Below are 18,591 nucleotides of genomic sequence, written 5' to 3' on the forward strand. Positions count from 1 at the left end.
CACAGTTCTCAGGTTCCAGGTTACCTTAATATCCTTACTAGGAAATAAACTTTATAAAATAAAATACCTGTTAGAAAACGTTTCTTTTTCTGTTCCAGTTGAAGTTGCGCAGTCTGAAGTTGGACCCTTTAATGATTCTGCTCATGTGGAGCCCCTTATTGATTCTACTCATATTTCTCTGCAAGAAGAAAACCAGTCTTCCGTCAGTCATTGCCTCCCTGATGCTTCTACAATTACTGAAGAAGGTTTATTTAGCCAAAAGAGTTTTCTTATTTTAGGTTTTAGTAATGAAAATGAATTTAATATTGCAACTATCATAAGAGAAAATGCTGGAAAAATTGTGTCACTTCAGAGCAGAGTTGTTGCTGATTATGCTGTGGTTCCTCTGCTGGGGTGTGAAGTACAGGCAACTGTGGGAGAAGTTGTTACAAATACGTGGCTGGTAAGAAAACACTGTAGCAGTTGAAATATAGTATTGAAGGATGTCTGAAACTAGGAGTACACATTTATTTCTTAGGCAGTTCAGTTTCAGTAAATTGGTATTTGGGTTTGAGCACTGTCTGGATTTTGCTTTTAACAATGGAAAGTGTAAATAATAAACTATGCAAGCTTCTTGGTCCTAATCCTGGTAGAATAGAGGGGCCACACCAGCAGTGTTCCTTCTTAGGAAGTTACTCCAGGTCATCTCATATTATTTCAATTTTCCTAGTTTTCTTACTACCAAAACATGACATACACTTTTGTATTATTCCATCTTGTTGGCTTATCACTAATAATTTCATCATTGATTTATTTTTCAACTTTCAAAGAGAAAAAGTGATAATACATTGGAAGAAATTAAATTTTAAGCAAAATTCAATAAATTCGATGACAAATCTGACTGATTTTAACATCCTATATAACGGATTGGTGTGTATGTATTTCTTTAATGTTATAATTTTAAATGTGTTGAGAATGAGCATATATACACATTTATATGAAAGTAAAATTGGTTTTCATCTAAACTAAAATTACTGTTACTGTAACTGAACCAGTGTTAACCACTAGTCGCTTATTTCAGGTTGATGTTATTGTTTCTCTTGTTTTTGAAAGGTAACTTGTATAGACTGTCAGACTTTAACTGATCCAAAGTCAAATCCTCTCTTCACACCAGTCCCAGTAATGGCAGGAATGACTCCTTTAGAGGATTGTGTTCTTTCATTCAGCCAGTGTGCAGGAGCTGAAAAAGATTCGTTGACATTCTTAGCAAATCGCCTTGGAGCAAGGTATGTAGTATTTTTAGTGTACCTGCTGTCTTGGTGTACTTTTTATTTGTTTTGACTTATAGAAGAGCATTCAAATTAGGATTTCACTGGGTGTCTTTATAATATTTATGAGGAGTGTGTTGCATATCTATGTGATGGCTCAAAGTGGGAGAGGGAGAATGCTGTTAGACGGATGCCTGGCAAATGTTAAGGCTCCAGGTGTTAATGCTTACCTACCAGGAAAGGGAATATTTAAAGCTGATACGTGGGTCGTTATTGAGTGTTGCTTATCTAAGCATTATTTATTCCCTTCCATATGCCATCTGGATGATTTATTTTTCAGTGTACATTAATTGTTTTTCTGCAGTGCAAATGTTAAGCAGAAATAATGAATACTTTGGGAGAAAGAAAATGAATTTTAAAGTTCCAAAATCCAGATTAGCCCAACCTGTAAGTGAACTTTAATGGTGGCTGTTTAAAAAGGAAGTAGAAAACTCATTATATAAATAAATATAAATGAACTAAACTTTACATTAAAGGAAAAGTTCTTTTAGATTATATCATTAAGCAGCGCTTAAAATGCTTTTAAACAAGAGACACATCTAAACCTAAATGATTCAGAACATTTGGGGAAAAAAAAAGATGGGCAAAGATATATCAAAAGAAAAGAGAGTGTTGCAGTTTTAAAGTCAGACAAGTTTGGATTCAAATCAAAAGGCATTAAACAGGAAAAAGAAGAGCACTGTAAATAAAGAGTGCTGTTTACACTGAAGGTAAAAAATATGTATATACCAAATAGAGCATGACTACCATTCATAGAACAAAAACAGCAGGAAATTCAATGAGGAATCAGCAGAAACATTAATTGTAAGAGACTTTAATTCCCACCTTTTACCTCATGACAGGTCAAATGGAAAACAAGAAAGGATACAGATTTAAACAGCATAGTTAGCTATCCACTCTAAAACAGTGACCATACCATTTCAAGCACCTGTGGAACACTCATAAACGTTGCCTGTATAGAAATTGGCCACAAAGAAAACCTCAGTAAGTTCCCTGAAGTAGAAAGAGTGGAGACCATATTCTGTAATCACAGTACAAAAAAAAAAACCCAAAATTAGAAATGAGTAGGAGAAATAGAAGATGAAAAGACTTTATCAACTCAGCATTTTAGAACTTTTTAGTAACTCTTGGTTCAAAGAGGAATTCAAAACCACTTTTAAGCCTAGAAATCATTATCAACCTGATAGTAACAAGCAACACCAGTGCCCACATTGTGACCTTAAAATACCACTTCCCACTAAAAGAAACTAAAGCTTAAAGAAATGATCAGTTCTAGGTCTGGGGCAGAAAAGATACCAGTGAGTCTGGAACATTTTGTCAGAACAGAGAGCAAGTATTGATATATTATTGAAGACTAGTAGGAAGGGTTGTGTCAAAAGGACCTCCACTGGCTAAAGACAGGAAAAGTTGTCACTAGAGATAATAATAGCAGTGGATCCAGACACATCAAATAATGTTTAAATCATAACTTCATAATGGCACCAAACAAACTAAGCTAATTGGTCATGTTTGAAGGATGCTAGGAAACCAACTCATTATTTTGAAAGCTGGTAAATAAAGAGAAAGGATCAAAGTATTTATCCTGCCTTTCCTATACAGTCTGTATCAGAGTACCATAATAATGGATAAGACAATTTCCCTTTATAGAAGTATTCCAACAAATAAGTGAAAAAGGAATGATAAGATTGTGACTCCTAATAAATGAAAGATTCTAGGCATTGAAAACCAACAGTTAATCACATACTAAAGAGAAAACCAGACATATGCTTCCTTGTGAAGAATACATCACCACCTTGAAGTAGTCTTAGCAAAATAATGAAACCTCAATCTAATAAAACCTAGATTCAACTACTGAATTATAGGAAATACAGGAGAATAACATGTTCTACTACAGCACAGCAATACAATCAGCAAAATCCAGACTCTGAAGTAACTCTACATTATAGTGTCTTCAACAAGGGGGCAAGGAAAGAAGAGGGAACCTGCAAGCTAAAAGACATAAAAAATTAAATGTAGTGTTTAAAGATGCACTATGTGATAAAACAAAAGAAAAGTAAGGAAGTGATGATCATAAATATCCAAATAGTGGCTACTGTTAGCAAAGGAGGGAAGGGGGTTAGTAACTGAGAAGAGGCACGTTGGAGAGGTTCTGGAGTGACTGGTAAGATTCTGTCTTCTGACGTGGGTGGTTGATATAAGGGTTTTTCATCTTATGATAATTCATTAAATTGTATATTTCCTTTTTTGCTGTGTTGTGTACTTGGATTATACCAAACAGTAAGCTTTTGGAAAAAACTGAAATTGTAACAAATAACAATAACAAAATATGGCAACAGACTAAAGTGGTGCTCACAGAAAAATTCAGCAAAGTGGTTATGTAGAATATTAATATACAGAAGTCACTGACCTTCATATGTACAACCAGTTAGAAGAGCTAATGAAAACAAAGGTCTCTTACTAAATCTGGAATAAGAGATAAAACACCTAGCAACATGATGTGGAATCTAAAAGAACAAAACAAAGGAACAAACAAAATAAAACCAAAATAGACTCATAGAGAACAAATTAGATATAGAGAACAAATTAGTAGTCACCAGAGGGGAAGGTGAAGAGGGATTAACAGGTACAGAATTCCAGTTATAAAGTTAAAACGTCATGGGGATGTAATATTCAGCATAAGGAAAAAAGTAATACTGTACTAGCTTTGTATGTTGACAGATGGCTTCTATACTTTTGGTGTTGATCATTTGTAATGCATTTAAATGTCGAGTCACTACGTAGTACACCTGAAACTAATACAATATTGTATGTCAACTATACTTCGATTTTTAAAAAAATTTTAAAGGGAAACTTGGAAGAGCTACAGAAACTTGTAAAATGCTATTGAGGGAAATAAATAAGACTTAAACAGTATGAAAGATGTATCTGTTCTTGGACAGGAAGACTAAACGTTTTAAAGAAATTTTTTAGAGAGGGCAATAAGCAAACTAATTCTTAAATTCAAAGAAAATATTAGCAAGCAGGAAAGTCATAAAAATTCTGAAATAGAATAGTTATTTAAATATATTTTGTAAACCTCACTAGATAAAATAGTGTGTCTGTAAGTAGCAGAAAGTTCAGTGAACAGGCAGAAAGTCTAGAAATAGACCTAAACACAAACAGGAATTTGGTATATGATAAAAGTGATATTTCAACTTATTGAGGAAGAGATGGTTTATTTAATAAATATGATTCAGTAAAGTTGGAGCAACATCTCATCCCAAAATAAGTACCAAATTAATTGATCAGTGGGTTAAATGTGAAAAATGAATCCGTGAAAGTACTAGGAAAAATGTGGAATATTAAAAACATCTTAGAAGTGGGGATCTAGACTTAAAACCCAGAAGTCCTAAAAGAAAAGACAATTCTGTTTATATCTCATATTCTGTTTTTGCCCCCATATTTCCTTTAATATTCTGTGATCATGAGGAAGGCGTTTAATTTCTCTGCATCTTTTCTCAGGTCGTATTTTTACAATAATTTGTAAAATATTGGTATTTCACAAATATTGAGAGGATCGAATGAAATATGTGAAAATACTTGGAGAAGTTGTAGTGGGCTAAAAGATATAATGTGTTATTCATACTCTTCCTTTGCTCCCGTAGTTGTTCCATGCTGCCTTCTTTTGGGAGGAAAGACAAGGTGGATGGGTGATGACTAATTAAATAGATGGTTTTTCTGGTTATTTCTTGTAAGTCTAGTTTAATTTGCTTATGTTTTTATAAAAAGTTTAATTTCACTCTAGAGTAAGCACTTGTAAGGGGATTAGCTTAATTTAAGAAATAGAGCCAACTTTTAATCTGTGAGTATTTTCATATATTCAGAACTCTAACAAAACCATTGTATTAGAAACTTCATTCTTACTTTGCTGGCTAATTGTGCATATGACATTTGCTTTTCTTTAAATGTAACTTTCAGCGTTCAAGAATTCTTCGTTCGCAAATCCAATGCAAAGAAAGGCATGTTTGCCAGTACACATCTTGTATTGAAAGAACCAGGTGGTTCTAAATATGAAGCTGCCAAGAAGTGGAATTTACCAGCGGTCACTATAGCTTGGCTGTTGGAGACTGCTAGATTGGGAAAGAGAGCAAATGAAAGCCATTTTCTGATCAAAAATTCACCTAAAGAAGGTTCATACTTCTGTTTTGTCCTTTTATGTATATATTTTTACAATTTGATGGTTTCTGGGTTATGAATGTGCTAAAACTTATTTTTAGGACAGGTCATTAAAATTTCTCCCTTTCATGTGAGCCACTCTTGGGCACTCATTATTGGGGGTGTGGGGCCAAATAAATATGCGTTCATAGCACAAATGTTTAATTTGTATCTGTACTATCAAGTGCAGGCACTATCTGAAAGCTACAGGGTACAGAACAATATAGGAGCATTCTAGGGTCTCAGTGTTTGAAGTCTAATGAGCTTAGATCCCATTTACTGTTCCTTCAGTGGCTCATACTGACACATCTTGTGAGTAAAGTGCTCTCTATTCCTCATCTTTGGGCTTTTGCATGTTATCTCTTGCCTGCTTCATGCTAGCCTGTTTCTCCTTATCTTTCAGTTCTCGACTTGGATATCACTTTCCCTGGAAAGCCTTCCTTGACTCACCAAGTATGGCCTTTGTCTTGCCATAACACCCTGGCCTTTTGTAGCTCTCATCCCAGTGTTACCGTTGTAGTTTACTTTCATGTTTCCCCGCTCAACCATAAGCTCTGAAAAGGCAAGGAGTACATGTGTCTTGTGCATTATATATTTTCATTGTCTAGATTGGGCCTGGCACGGAGCAGCCGTCTAATAAGTGTATTTGTTAAATGTTGAAAAAAAGGTAGGAGGCAGGGTGGGAGGACACAGTAGCCTCTCTTGTAAGATGATGGCATCCCTGGGCAAACCAGGGAAGCTTCTCAAAGCTATTACTTACTACTTTTTTTTTTTTTTTTTTGCGGTACGCGGGCCTCTCACTATTGTGGCCTCTCCCATTGTGGAGCACAGCCTCCGGATGCGCAGGCTCAGCGGCCGTGGCTCACGAGCCCAGCCGCTCCGCGGCATGTGGGATCTTCCCGGACCAAGGCACGAACCCGTGTCTCCCGCATCGGCAGGCGGGCTCTCAACCACTGCGCCACCAGGGAAGCCCATACTTACTACTTTATTTAGACAACCTGGAAATTTTACAATGCAGGCAAAGTAATATTAAAACTTCATTAAGCACTTTCCAAAAACCTGACCGTAGTTGTTAACTCTGAGTGCATGTAATTGGGATTTTCTTTTTTACTCTGCCATTGACTAAGATGACATTATTTATATAATTTTGGGCAAATTATGAGGTTTATTGAGAATATTTCAAGTTACAACAAGATGAAACAGGAAATCTAATTTCATTAATTATTTCTTTCCGTTGATGTACTTATCTAACTCAACACATTTTAGTATATTGTCTGGTTTGTTTCTTTGAAAGTAGGTATATAACTTTGTGGTTTGAAGTATACTTGAGAATTCACATGAAAACTCACAATAAGATGTAAAAACATCACTTCTTGTGTGCCTCTTTAGACACAAAAGACATTAGTGGCTCACATTTGTTTCTTTTCATTTTAAATCTCTAGAACAAAGTCTGGAAACTGAGACAACAAACGGGGTGAATCTAAATCCAGATACTCCAGAGCATCCTGTCACAGACCTGGAAACTCACAGAAAAACAGCCGTTACACCTTTAGATATGAACCGCTTTCAGAGTAAAGCTTTCCATGCAGTGATCTCACAGCACTCCGGACAGGCTTCAGTCTCCCCTGCAGCAGGACAACCACTTCAGAAGGAGCCCTCATTATGCCTGGATACACCATCAAAGTTTCTGTCCAAGGACAAACTCTTCAAGCCTTCCTTTGATGTGAAGGTAAGGCTTATAGAAAGTGGTGCTGGAGATAACAGTTTCATAGCTTATAAAGTAAAGCACCAAGTTCTCCATCACCTCTGAAGTTTGTAGTAGTAACTTCCAGAAGTGTTGGCAAATAGATGCATAGTATTGAATCCCTACATATATCCAGGTTTGAGGTAACAGCTAGAGATATATACGGTGTGAAATCAGGACATCTGTGGATTCAAGTCCTATATCTGCCATGAACGGTATGACTCACAGATCATTTAATGTATCTGAGCATTAGTTCCTTTTGTACAAAGAGCATAGTATCACTTACTCTGAAAACTTACAGGTTTATCATAAGGATTAAGTGTAATTGTGTGATGAAATAGTTTCATAAACTGTAAAATAACATAAACACATTGCTACTTACGTTTTGATTCTAGGTGTACACCCGGTGCTCTTTCTGAAAATGTCTGTTATCACTTTACTTTTCAATCATTTCCCTTAAAAAGATGAGTTAAGTGTGCATCTTTCTTTGATCTTCTGAGCACTGGAGTATGGCTCCCCTTCTGAAAAATTCATTCACAAATCAAGGGCTAATTCAAGCTTCTCAAATGGTTTCCTTTCATTCCCCAAAGATAATTTCTTCACTATTCCTTTAGTAGTTTTTGGCCTTTCAAATGGCTATTCAAACCATGTTTTTTTTTATCCATGACTTTGCAAAATTATTGTACGGTTTATCTATTGAGGTTTTACTCATAGAGTTTAATAATTTTTACTAGTATGTTTTGGAGCAGACTTAAAGTTTACAGATTGTTCATCTTTAGAAAATAAATATAAATTGATACCCGGGACAGTTTTCTCCAAGCTAAATCTTTGATCAAATTTCTTCTGAAGTAACATTTTGTGCTGTGATTAACACTGTTCCTTGTGCCTTAAGAAGTAGAGGAAAACCACTGGTTTGGGAACTGCAAGATCTAGAGTCAGGCCTCTGCTTTTCCTCTTGCAGCCTTTTAAGGCGAGTCAACCTCTTTGGGTTTCATTATCCCCGTCTGTAAAATCATGGAGCATATCTAGATGATTTCCAAGGTCTCAAAGCTCATAGACTCTTTGAATAGTAAATGAAATAATATTAGGAGACAAGAAGATAGTAGAAATATTTCTAGTCATTGAGACCATTCTTCTACCTTGCAGTGAAAAGCTGATGGTTCTGAAATAGAAATAGTCTCAGTGAAGGTACAAAACACATTTAAAGGTTTCATTGTTTAGTCATAGTGTATTTAGCAGTGTCTCTCTCTCTCTGTCTTTTGTGATATATAAAATAGTTCTTCATCTTATAATCAGTGGTTCTTCAAATTGATGTAATATGGTATTTTGAATTTTTTCTCTGAAAACAGAAGGGCCCATGATTCCATATGGGTCACAAAATTGAACATACATTAGCCCTCACAATAAAAAGCGCCCCTTATTTAACTTAATTTTTAATTGACACACATCCAGAAAAGTACAACAAATGTGCTGATAAATGAAACATTAGTGTTAACAGTTGGGAAGACACAATACATATTCAGAAAGAGATCATTGCCAATTCTATAGAATCTTCCTCAAGTCCCCCCTTCCCATCACTTCTTCCTCCTTCCTCCCCAAAGGTAATACTCCTGACTTCTACCACTAGCTTTGTTATGCTTGTTTTTCACTTTTAAATAGGTGGAATCATAACATGTATTATGAGTCTGTCTATTTTTGTTCAACCTTCATTTAGAAGATTTGTCCATGTTGCTATCTCTATAATTCATTGATTTTATTACTGTGTAATAATCCAGTATATGGATATATCACAATTTACATATTCAGTCTACTGTTGATGGGCATTTAGGTGGTTACTAGTTTTTTGCTCTTACAAATAGGACTACTATGAACATTCTTGTGCATGTCTCTTGGAATATGTATACATGCTTTGCTTTTTGGTATATACCTAGAAGTGAAATCGCTGGGTCATCTTTCACCTTCAGTAGAGACTGACAGGCTGTCCAAATGGTTGTACCAGTTTATACTTCCACCAATAGTGTATTGAGCACCCAGTTTCCCCATCCTTGCCAAAGAAGTATTATAAGTTTTTTTTTTTTAATATTATACTTGGAAATAATTCCTAACTTACAAGAAGTTGCAAAATAAAAATAGTATAAGGAATACTCATATAACCTTTTACTCAGATATGTAGAGTTTTCATTAATTTCCAGATGGAAGGATTTTGTTTGTTTCATTTTTAATTTCTAGTTTTATTGCATTGTGATCAGACTTTTGTTTGTAATATTTCTACTTCACAGAACTTACTGATCTTTTCTTTGTACCCTGATATATGAGCAGTTTTTGAGAACATTCTTTGATTTTTGAGAACATTCTTTGATAAGATATATTCTTTATCAGGGTTTTCTCTCTATAGATAAAAGTCTGACATATTGATTATATTGTTTAGATCTTTTATATCCTTTACTATTTTTTGTTCATTTAACTCTTCTTATACTAAGTGGTATTTTCAAGTTTCCTAATATTGGTGTGTTTTTAATTTCTCCCTGCATCTGATGTGGTTTTTGTTTTGAATAGATAATTGCAGTATTACTTAGTGCATAGATATTCATAACTGTTATGTAAGTAGGAATATGTCCTTTGTCTCATTTAATGCTTTTGGCTTGAAGTGTACTTTGGTATCAGGATTTCAATCGCTTCTCTCTTACTGTTTTCATTTCCCTTATAAATCTGTGCATTCCTTCATTTTTAGCCTTTTTGGATTGCTGTGTTTTAAGTAGGTCTCCTGTATACAGCCTAGAGTTGGGTTTGCTTTTTGAGCCATTTTGAAAATGTTTCAGTTAGGCAGGTTAAGCACATTCACATTTAATATGACTTATATTGTATTTGGTCTCATTTCTGTCATATATTATATTGTAATTGCTTTGTGATTATGTTTTATATATTTTTATTATATGTTTCTTCACTTATTGTGTCCTCTTTGTGTTTTTTTTTTCCTTTTGGTATTTAGGAAAGTGTTTGTTTTAGCCTCATGGTTTCTTATAGTGTTCTTAATCCCCCTTCTTAACCTTTTATTTGACAGTTTTAAATTATGTCTAGATCCCCTGCTTACTGCTTCTATTGCAGTCAATGATCTTATCCTGTTTCCACCTTTTCTCTCTTCCACTATTTTTAGTTACATTTGTCTACTTTGTCAGAAAATAAAATGTTTATATATTCTTCAACCCATGGCCCTCACCCTTGTTTTAATCTTAACTCTGCATTTAAATATATGAAATGCTCACTGTCTGTCCTTTGTGAAGCTTCCCTGTCCTCTTTTGGTAGGAATGAAGTTCTGCACCTTTAAAACTTTTACTAAGGCCTTGATTCTTCAACAAATTGTTCAGATGTACTATTCTTGGTTTGCTTTTTTTTTTTTTTCCCTTGAGTTTCCTGAAAATGCTGGTCCACTGCTACCTTGCTTTTTTTTTTTTTTTTTTTTTTTTTTTGCGATATGCGGACCTCTCACTGTTGTGGCCTCTCCCGTTGTGGAGCACAGGCTCCGGACGCACAGGCTCAGCAGCCATGGCTCACGGGCCCAGCCGCTCCGCAGCATGTGGGATCTTCCCAGACCGGGGCACGAACCCATGTCCCCTGTGTCGGCAGGCGGACTCTCAACCACTGTGCCACCAGGGAAGCCCTACCTTGCTTTTATGTATGTTGTTTTTGAAAATTGTAATGCCAATCTAATTATGTTGTCTTTGTAAATTATTTCCTTTTGCCTGAAAGCCATGTGGATTTTTCTTTTATTTTTAAAGTCTAATAGTTTTACAAGGATATGTGTAGATATTGATCATTCTCAATCAATTTTCCCTAATACATGGTGAGTTTTTAAATGTTTAGAATTTGGCTTCTCTGAATTTTGGTCTGAGATTAGAAAAATGGAGCTGCCAGTCAACTGAGTTGAATAGAATGCTTTGGGATTGGAGCCTAAAGATCAAGAGCTCGTGTTTTGGACACATAAAGTTTGAGATGCCTGTTAGACATCTAAGTACTTTGTCAGATAGGCAGTTACACATAAAGCCTGGAGTTTGAGGAATGGTGAGTGGTCTGGGCTAGAGAAAGAAATTTGGAGATCCGAGTTTGTAGGTAATATTTAAAGCCATATAGGAAGAGATGCCAAGAGAGCAGAAGAAGAAAAGAGAAAAGGTCTAAGGAACACCCATAGGGGCTCACATTTAGAGAAGGAAACAGCAAAGGAGACTGAGAGGAGCCACCAGTGAGGGAAGAGAAAGCCTAGAGATTGTCTTAGAGACCAAGTAAGAAAGTATTGAGGAAGGAGTAGTTCACTATGTCAGATGCTGCTGAAAGATCAACAAAGGTGAGAATAGAAAGTTGACCACGGGATTTGGCATTGTGGACGCTGGTGATCTTAACAATAAGGGTTATTGTGACATTGTGGCGGTGGAAGCAAGTGGGTTCCTACAGGAATGTGGGAAGAGTTCGGGACATTGACTATAAACTATGCGTTTGAGGAGTCTTACTGTAAAGGGGAATCAAGAAATGGGGTGCTAGCTGTAGGGCAAAGTATGATCAAAAGAAGGTTGTTTTGTTTTTATAATGGAAGAAATAACTATGCCAATGTGATGGATCAGTAGAGATCCAGTTGATGGTGCAGATGAGAGGGGAGAATTAGTGAGAGGAGTTGGGATCTAATGTTTAAGGGGGGGAAAGTACCAGAAGGAAAGCAGTGCTCATGGCATAGGTTCAGAAGGCGGGTAGACATGGTGTGGGAGCTCTGATTTCTTTTGTATATGAAGAATTCTTTTAAATGCTGCAGAGAAATTTAAAAAAAAAAACTTTTGCAAATAGAAAGCCTTACCATGTTCTCAAAAAAAAGATTAAACATCCTAAAGATCTAAAAAGATAATATAGATCCTATTAAAAATGTAAGCAGAAATAGTATAAAAATTCTGAAAAGAATAATTAAGGGAAGGCACTAGCCCTACTAATTATTAAAACATCTTATAGAGCTTCAGTAATTGAAGCAGTGTGTTATTGTTACATGAATAATCAAATCAATGCAGAAAATTACACCCCATAGATAGAAGAATGCATTATATGACTAAGGGGACATTCAAATCAGACAACTGGGTAGCCATCTGAGAAAACAGTTAGGATAAAACCTCAAACCTTACATCAGAATGAATTTCAGAGGATCCGATACTTAAGTACAAGAAAGGAAGGCATAAAAATACTAGAACAGGCCATGAGAGAGTGAGTTTGTTTTTAAATAATTCCATTGTGAGGAAGGCCTTTCTAACTATAACATAATACCAAAAGAAATAAAAGATTCATATGAATTTGACAGCATTAAAAAATTCTCTACATTCAACTATGCAGATTTTATAAATATGCAATAAAAGTATTTGTTTTAAAAAAAATTCTCCATGGCAAAAATTTGACAAATGACAAATTGGGAACAAATATGTGTATATCATAGTGGGTATATATGTGCATAAAAATATATACAGATATATTTAGGCAAGTGGATATTTTAAAAAGACTAATAACCTAATGGGAAAATAAGCGAAGGATAGGAAGAGATATCTGTCACAAAAAATTGAATAGAAATATTATACATGCATGAAGGTGTTTAATCTCATTCAGTATAAGAGGATGGAAAACTATACATGCATGAAGATGTTTAATCTCATTCACTATAAGAGGATGGAAAATTAAAGCATGCAGATATATTTTTTAACCTATCAGATTGGCAAAAAAGAAAAATCTGATTACCCACTGTGCTGTCAAGCATGTTGGGAAACACTAATGCTTTGCTCATGAGAATGTCAGTGTTGGTGCGCACATTTTGCTTAAATGGTTCCCTTTACTCTTGTGTGTACAAAATGTGTGTGTACAAGGTTATTCACTACATTGTTATACTGGCAAATGATTGTTAATCTAAATATTCATCAGTTGAGCACTGGTTAAATACTTACTGCTGTATACATGGAATACTATGTAGATGGGAAAGAGAATGAGCACAAGCCCTGGACAGCAGTGGCCTCTGCTCACGAGGGAATTGTGGGTGGCTTGGGAACAGGAATACATTTTGTACCTTTGAAGATTTTTCACAATTCTCAGCTCAATCTAACTTTTTAACCTTCTTTATAGTTCATGTCTTATTTATATCCATCCTTGCTTACTTGTTTCCGTCTGTGTGTTTTGTTTGTTTACTTGTTCATTTATTTTGTTTTTTGGTATCATTAATTTTAACCAACTTCAACTCTAAGATCAGACAAATGTGGTAAGTGCTGCTGAAAATGTAAACTTGTCAGTCTCTTTGAACTAATTTGCTGGACAGTATGAAATTTCTTTTCTTCATAATAGATACTAGTTCAGTCTTTTTATTGTTGTTTAGAGGAAAACTGGAGGAGGTTAAAACTATAATCCAGTTAATATTGAGGATTATTCCCTTTCTCTCTTTACCTCTTTTTTCTCCCTTTTTCCTTTTTCTGTTTACCTCTCTCTCTTCCCTTCTCTCCCCTCTTCTTCCTTTCTCTCTCCTTTTCTTCTCCTTTTCCTCTCTTCCTTTCTCCCTCTCCCCCTCCATACATACAGGATGCACTTGCAGCCTTGGAAACTCCAGGAGGTCCCAGCCAGCAGAAAAGGAAACTGAGTACACCACTCTCAGAAGTCATTGTCAGAAACTTGAAACTTGCTTTGGCAAATAGCTCTCGAAATACTGTCGCTCTTTCTGCCAGCCCTCAACTGAAAGATGCCCAGTCAGAAAAGGTAGAATTAAATCTCTCATTATAAGGAAGTTTTAGATAAAAAACACTTAAAACAATAATCGTTGATCTGTTTCTTTTATTTTCCATGGGCAGGAAGAAGCTCCAAAGCCACTTCACAAGGTAGTGGTATGTGTTAGTAAAAAACTCAGTAAGAAGCAGAGTGAACTAAATGGGATTGCAGCCTCTCTAGGTGCAGACTACAGGTAGTTGGTTCATCTTTCTGTTTGGTGGTACGGCCTAAATTTATAGGGAAACCTAAAACTGTTGTGAGCATCTACAAAAAACATTATTTTGACTTTTAGTTTGTCATATTATCTACAAAATCTCTCCAATTGATTTTTAATTTAGCACATCCTTTTAAAATATTCTCTCCCATATCAATTCACTCTTACAAGTATGTTTTTAGGGCATGTTTAACAAATACATGAGAACTTACTTTGTGCCACTCACTATTCTAAAAACTTGGGATCCATGAATGAGTATAATCTAGAAAAAAATCCTTGTCTTCAAGGAGTTTATAGTCTAGTAATACATTTAGGTCTGACATTAAGCATGTTTCTTAGTGATTTTCAAATTAGAACCTTTCTGTAAGTAGTACTAAGTACTGCAGCACTCCTGAATTAAAAGTGTCTTTTTGAGCATGTTTGAATTTCTATCATTTTTACTACTCTGGAGGCATAGTTTATCAGATCCACTCTCAACCTGACAGCCAAACTAGAGACAGGTCTCTAGCATAAATGGCATCAGTATCAGGGAATGAGAGACCCTTGCCTATTCCGGCCAATCCTGAATTGATTGTATTCCTCCATTGTCTGTGGAGCTTGCTTTCTTGATCACCTGTTTTCAGCCATTCATAGATAGCACAATGATTGGTTTTACAAGTAACAAACAGTTTGAGGAACATGATTAGCTTTATCTTTCCCTTTGGTAAGTCATTTCAGTTATCTTTCTTTTTGATAAAGAAATTAGATCAGGAGAATGTAAAAATAAAATGGGTCTGTGATAGTTATAAGCACCTTAGTGTTTAATTCATCTATTGTCGAAGGGTAAAGGTTTCTTACTTATTATAACTATTATTTGTATTGTCTATTTTATAGACATATTATTCTATAATAATTATTATGTAATTGTCTAATGTTATATAATTACTATTATATTTATATTACTAGTTGCTGAGGGCTTAGTATGAGGCAAGTATTATCTCATTTCATTCTCACAGTAGCCCTATGAGAGTATTCATATTTGTCAAAATTGAATGCTTCCTTCAGTATTCCATTTGGATGTGGACTTGATGTAAGATTTAAAAGGAACATATATGACTTGTGTTTCTATAAGATTTAAAATGCCAGTCCTGGGAATTCCCTGGTGGTCTAGTGGTTAAGACTGCACTTCCACTACTGGGGGTACAGGTTCCATCCCTGGTCGGGGAACTAGGATCCTGCATGCTATGCAGTGCAGCCAAAAAAAAAGGAAAGAAAGAAAGAAAAAATTTGCCAACTCCTGATCTATCTCCATCTACTGTCTATAACCATTGATGGTCTGTTCTTGAAGGACTAAAAGGCACAGTTTTTGTATTATCACAGTGGAGTCAGATAGTAGTAAACCAAGATGATTCAGGCAAAAGATATTCCTTTTTTTTTTGAATTATCTTGATAATTTATTTACATTTTACTGTTTTACCTCACAGCAGAAATAGAAACAATTATTAGAAAGACTGGCAATTCAATTAGCAGGGGGTTTTTCACTATTATTTCTAAGGACACATGGACAGTGAGAAATAGAATGTTTATAATATAATTTAGGAGGGAATATTCCTTCTTAATTTGTTTAACTTGGCTATTTAAAAAGTTCAGAAATAGGAGTTCCCTGGTGGTCTAGTGGTTAGGATTCTGGGCGTTCACTGCTGTGGCCAGGATTCAGTCCCTGGTCGGAGAACTGAGATCCCGCAAGCCGAGCGACGTGGCAAAAAAAAAAAAAAAAAAAACACGTTCAGAGATATTTCTTAATTAGGAAATGGGAAGTATGTTAGGTATCCATAAAGAGAAACCTCCCTTTATTTTGGTGATTACATTTAGAATTACACTTTTTATTTCCTCCTTGGTTTTTACTTGATCTTTTGAAGGATGACATATTTTACTTTTTTAGATTATTTTCCTAAAATAATCAAGAAAATATTAAATGGAAAGAAATCAGGAGCATAATGTAATAGCTAAGAGTGTGAGTTTTGAAGTCAAAACTGGCTCTACCTCTTATTCACTGAATATCCTTGAACAGGTTACTTTAACCATGCCCTTCAGTTTTCTTATCTGTTAAATGAGTAAAATAATACATTGTTTTAGGATTGTTGTGAGGAATGGATGAAATAATGCTATGTAAAGTACAGTGTGTTATGGGGCACAGAGCAAATGTACAGTGAATAGTGACTGCCAACAACTGGAAGACAGATTGGATGCTTTGCCATTTCATTAACTTGAAAATACTTTTATTGTTATATCACCTTTATAAAATGATATTATAAAAGAAAATTGAAAATTTAGAAAAGTATACAAAGGAAAGTAATATTTTCAAGAATATCCTTCTAAATATGTCTCTGCATTTATATACCTAGAGATATATGTATAAAATTTGACAATGAAAGTGGAGCCTGTCATTTAGTGTTTTTTGGTTACTCTGGTTCTTGAAAGTTTTGAGAAGGTCAGAGTATTCTGTTTATAGACAGTAATGATCATGTTAAACAAATGTAGTTATTTCTCTCAGGTATTCATTTTTGTGTGTGTTTGCTTGTTTCAGGTGGAGTTTTGATGAGACAGTGACTCATTTCATTTATCAAGGGAGACCAAATGACACTAATCGGGAGTATAAATCTGTAAAAGAGAGAGGAATACACATTGTGTCAGAGCACTGGCTTTTAGAAGTAAGCCATACTTTTTTCCCTCCCCTCCCTGTTAAATGAAAATGCATGTAAACAGTATTTCAAGGCACAAACCCATTTCTTTGTATGTAAACAAGTTCGATAACCTTAGTTAATTACACATTTCATATCTTTGGCATCAAAAAATTAAGATCTTTAATCCTTAAATGCTTAACGAGTCTTTAATGGGTACTCTTTCAGAGTCTCTGATTCTTTTTGCTAATTAAAAATGGTATGAAAGAAAATTTTATAATAATTTGAGGAGAATTAATTTAGCATGGCAATACAGCTTCTTTTCTTTCCTCTTCTTCCCTTTCCTTTTCTTTCTGGGTATTGCCTGGAATGTGATAGATACCTTGGCAAAAGCATAGAAATAGAATTAGATTTTATACTTTAGTGGACATGACATTTAAAAAGTGAGGACAGTTTGTCATTTGATGGGATTTTTAAGTGTCAACTACTTTTCAAAACTTTAATTTTGTGGATTCTTGCCATCTTAAAACATAATGTATTGGCTGTCTTTATTCTACTTAACATCACTTATTTGCTAAGATTTTTTTTCAGTCCTGTTTTAAAGCACACCATTGTATTGCAGTGTGCCCAAGAGTATAAACATCTTCCTGAATCTCTTTATCCACATACTTATAATCCCAAAATGAGCTTGGATATCAGTGCAGTGCAAGATGGCAGACTTTGTAATAACCGACTACTCTCAGCTGATTTGACAACGAAGGATGATGAGGTAGATGATATCGATGATACATTTACCCCCTCTTTAAGCTGAATGTACAATCATATACTGCTATGAAACCTTATACTGGGCTTGGTTTGAGAAATGGTAATTTTTCTCCTTCAATAGCCAGATCATTTGCCTGTAGAAGAAAATGATATAGACAGTATGACTACCAATAATAAAGAACCAGCAACATCAAATGGAAATGGCAGGAATGACTCTAAAGGAGGTAAAATATTTCAAATTACAAACAAAAAAAATTTATAAATATGTATCTTTAATATGGAATGCTTCCTTTGCATCAGATGGACAAATAAAAGTTTTTTTCTATGTTGCTGAATACAAGTAAAGCATATATTTGAGGACTGAATTGAGGTTCCATGCCAATCATTAAGTAATAGTTAACAAAGCTTTAAGTGATTTTAGTGTGAAACCTGTGAAATGTGTGGAACTAGGTATTTTACAGAGTTAGTGTGACACAGCCCTATTCTATTAAAGGTAGGTGGAGTTGGTAATTTTTTAAACATTTGTCCTTTGGTTCAGTTCCTTTCAGTGACTTTCAAAAAGTTTTATTATGTGCACAATATATTTTAACATAAATTCACATGGTTTTAAAGGTGCAGAAGGAGGTGTGAAAAGTTTCTCCCACCCTTCTGATGTTATTTTCTTATGGAGCCTTCTAGAGCTGTTTCATGCGTACAATCAAACATGTTTTCTGGGACTTCCCTGGTGGTGCAGTGGTTAAGAATCCACCTGCTAATGCAGGGGACATGGGTTCGAGCCCTGGTCCGGGAAGATCCCACATGCCGCAGAGCAGCTAAGCCTGTGTGCCACAGCTACTGAAGCCTGCACACCTAGAGCCCGTGCTCCGCAACAAGAGAAGGCACCGCAATGAGAAGCCCGTGCACCACAACAAAGAGTAGCCCCCGCTCGCCACAACTAGAGAA

At 35.2% G+C, this 18,591-nt stretch overlaps 1 protein-coding gene across 3 annotated transcripts in view; it reads left to right on the forward strand.

The window, feature by feature from the left end:
• Positions 1-18,591, forward strand: part of TOPBP1 (DNA topoisomerase II binding protein 1) — a 77,322-nt gene that overhangs the window by 37,495 nt on the left and 21,236 nt on the right. For 2 of the 3 annotated variants that reach the window (XM_082655611.1, XM_082655613.1), the window contains 9 exons: positions 99-442; positions 1,093-1,265; positions 5,265-5,476; positions 6,944-7,230; positions 13,828-14,001; positions 14,094-14,203; positions 16,791-16,914; positions 17,507-17,653; positions 17,771-17,873. In XM_082655611.1, coding sequence (XP_082511737.1) covers positions 99-442; positions 1,093-1,265; positions 5,265-5,476; positions 6,944-7,230; positions 13,828-14,001; positions 14,094-14,203; positions 16,791-16,914; positions 17,507-17,653; positions 17,771-17,873 — 1,674 coding nt within the window. The remainder of the gene's footprint in view (positions 1-98; positions 443-1,092; positions 1,266-5,264; positions 5,477-6,943; positions 7,231-13,827; positions 14,002-14,093; positions 14,204-16,790; positions 16,915-17,506; positions 17,654-17,770; positions 17,874-18,591) is intronic. The other variant, XM_082655612.1, reaches the window with a different exon arrangement.

This window comes from Grampus griseus (assembly GCF_964374135.1).
Source record: "Grampus griseus genome assembly, chromosome: 5".
NCBI classification, from domain to species: domain Eukaryota; kingdom Metazoa; phylum Chordata; class Mammalia; order Artiodactyla; family Delphinidae; genus Grampus; species Grampus griseus.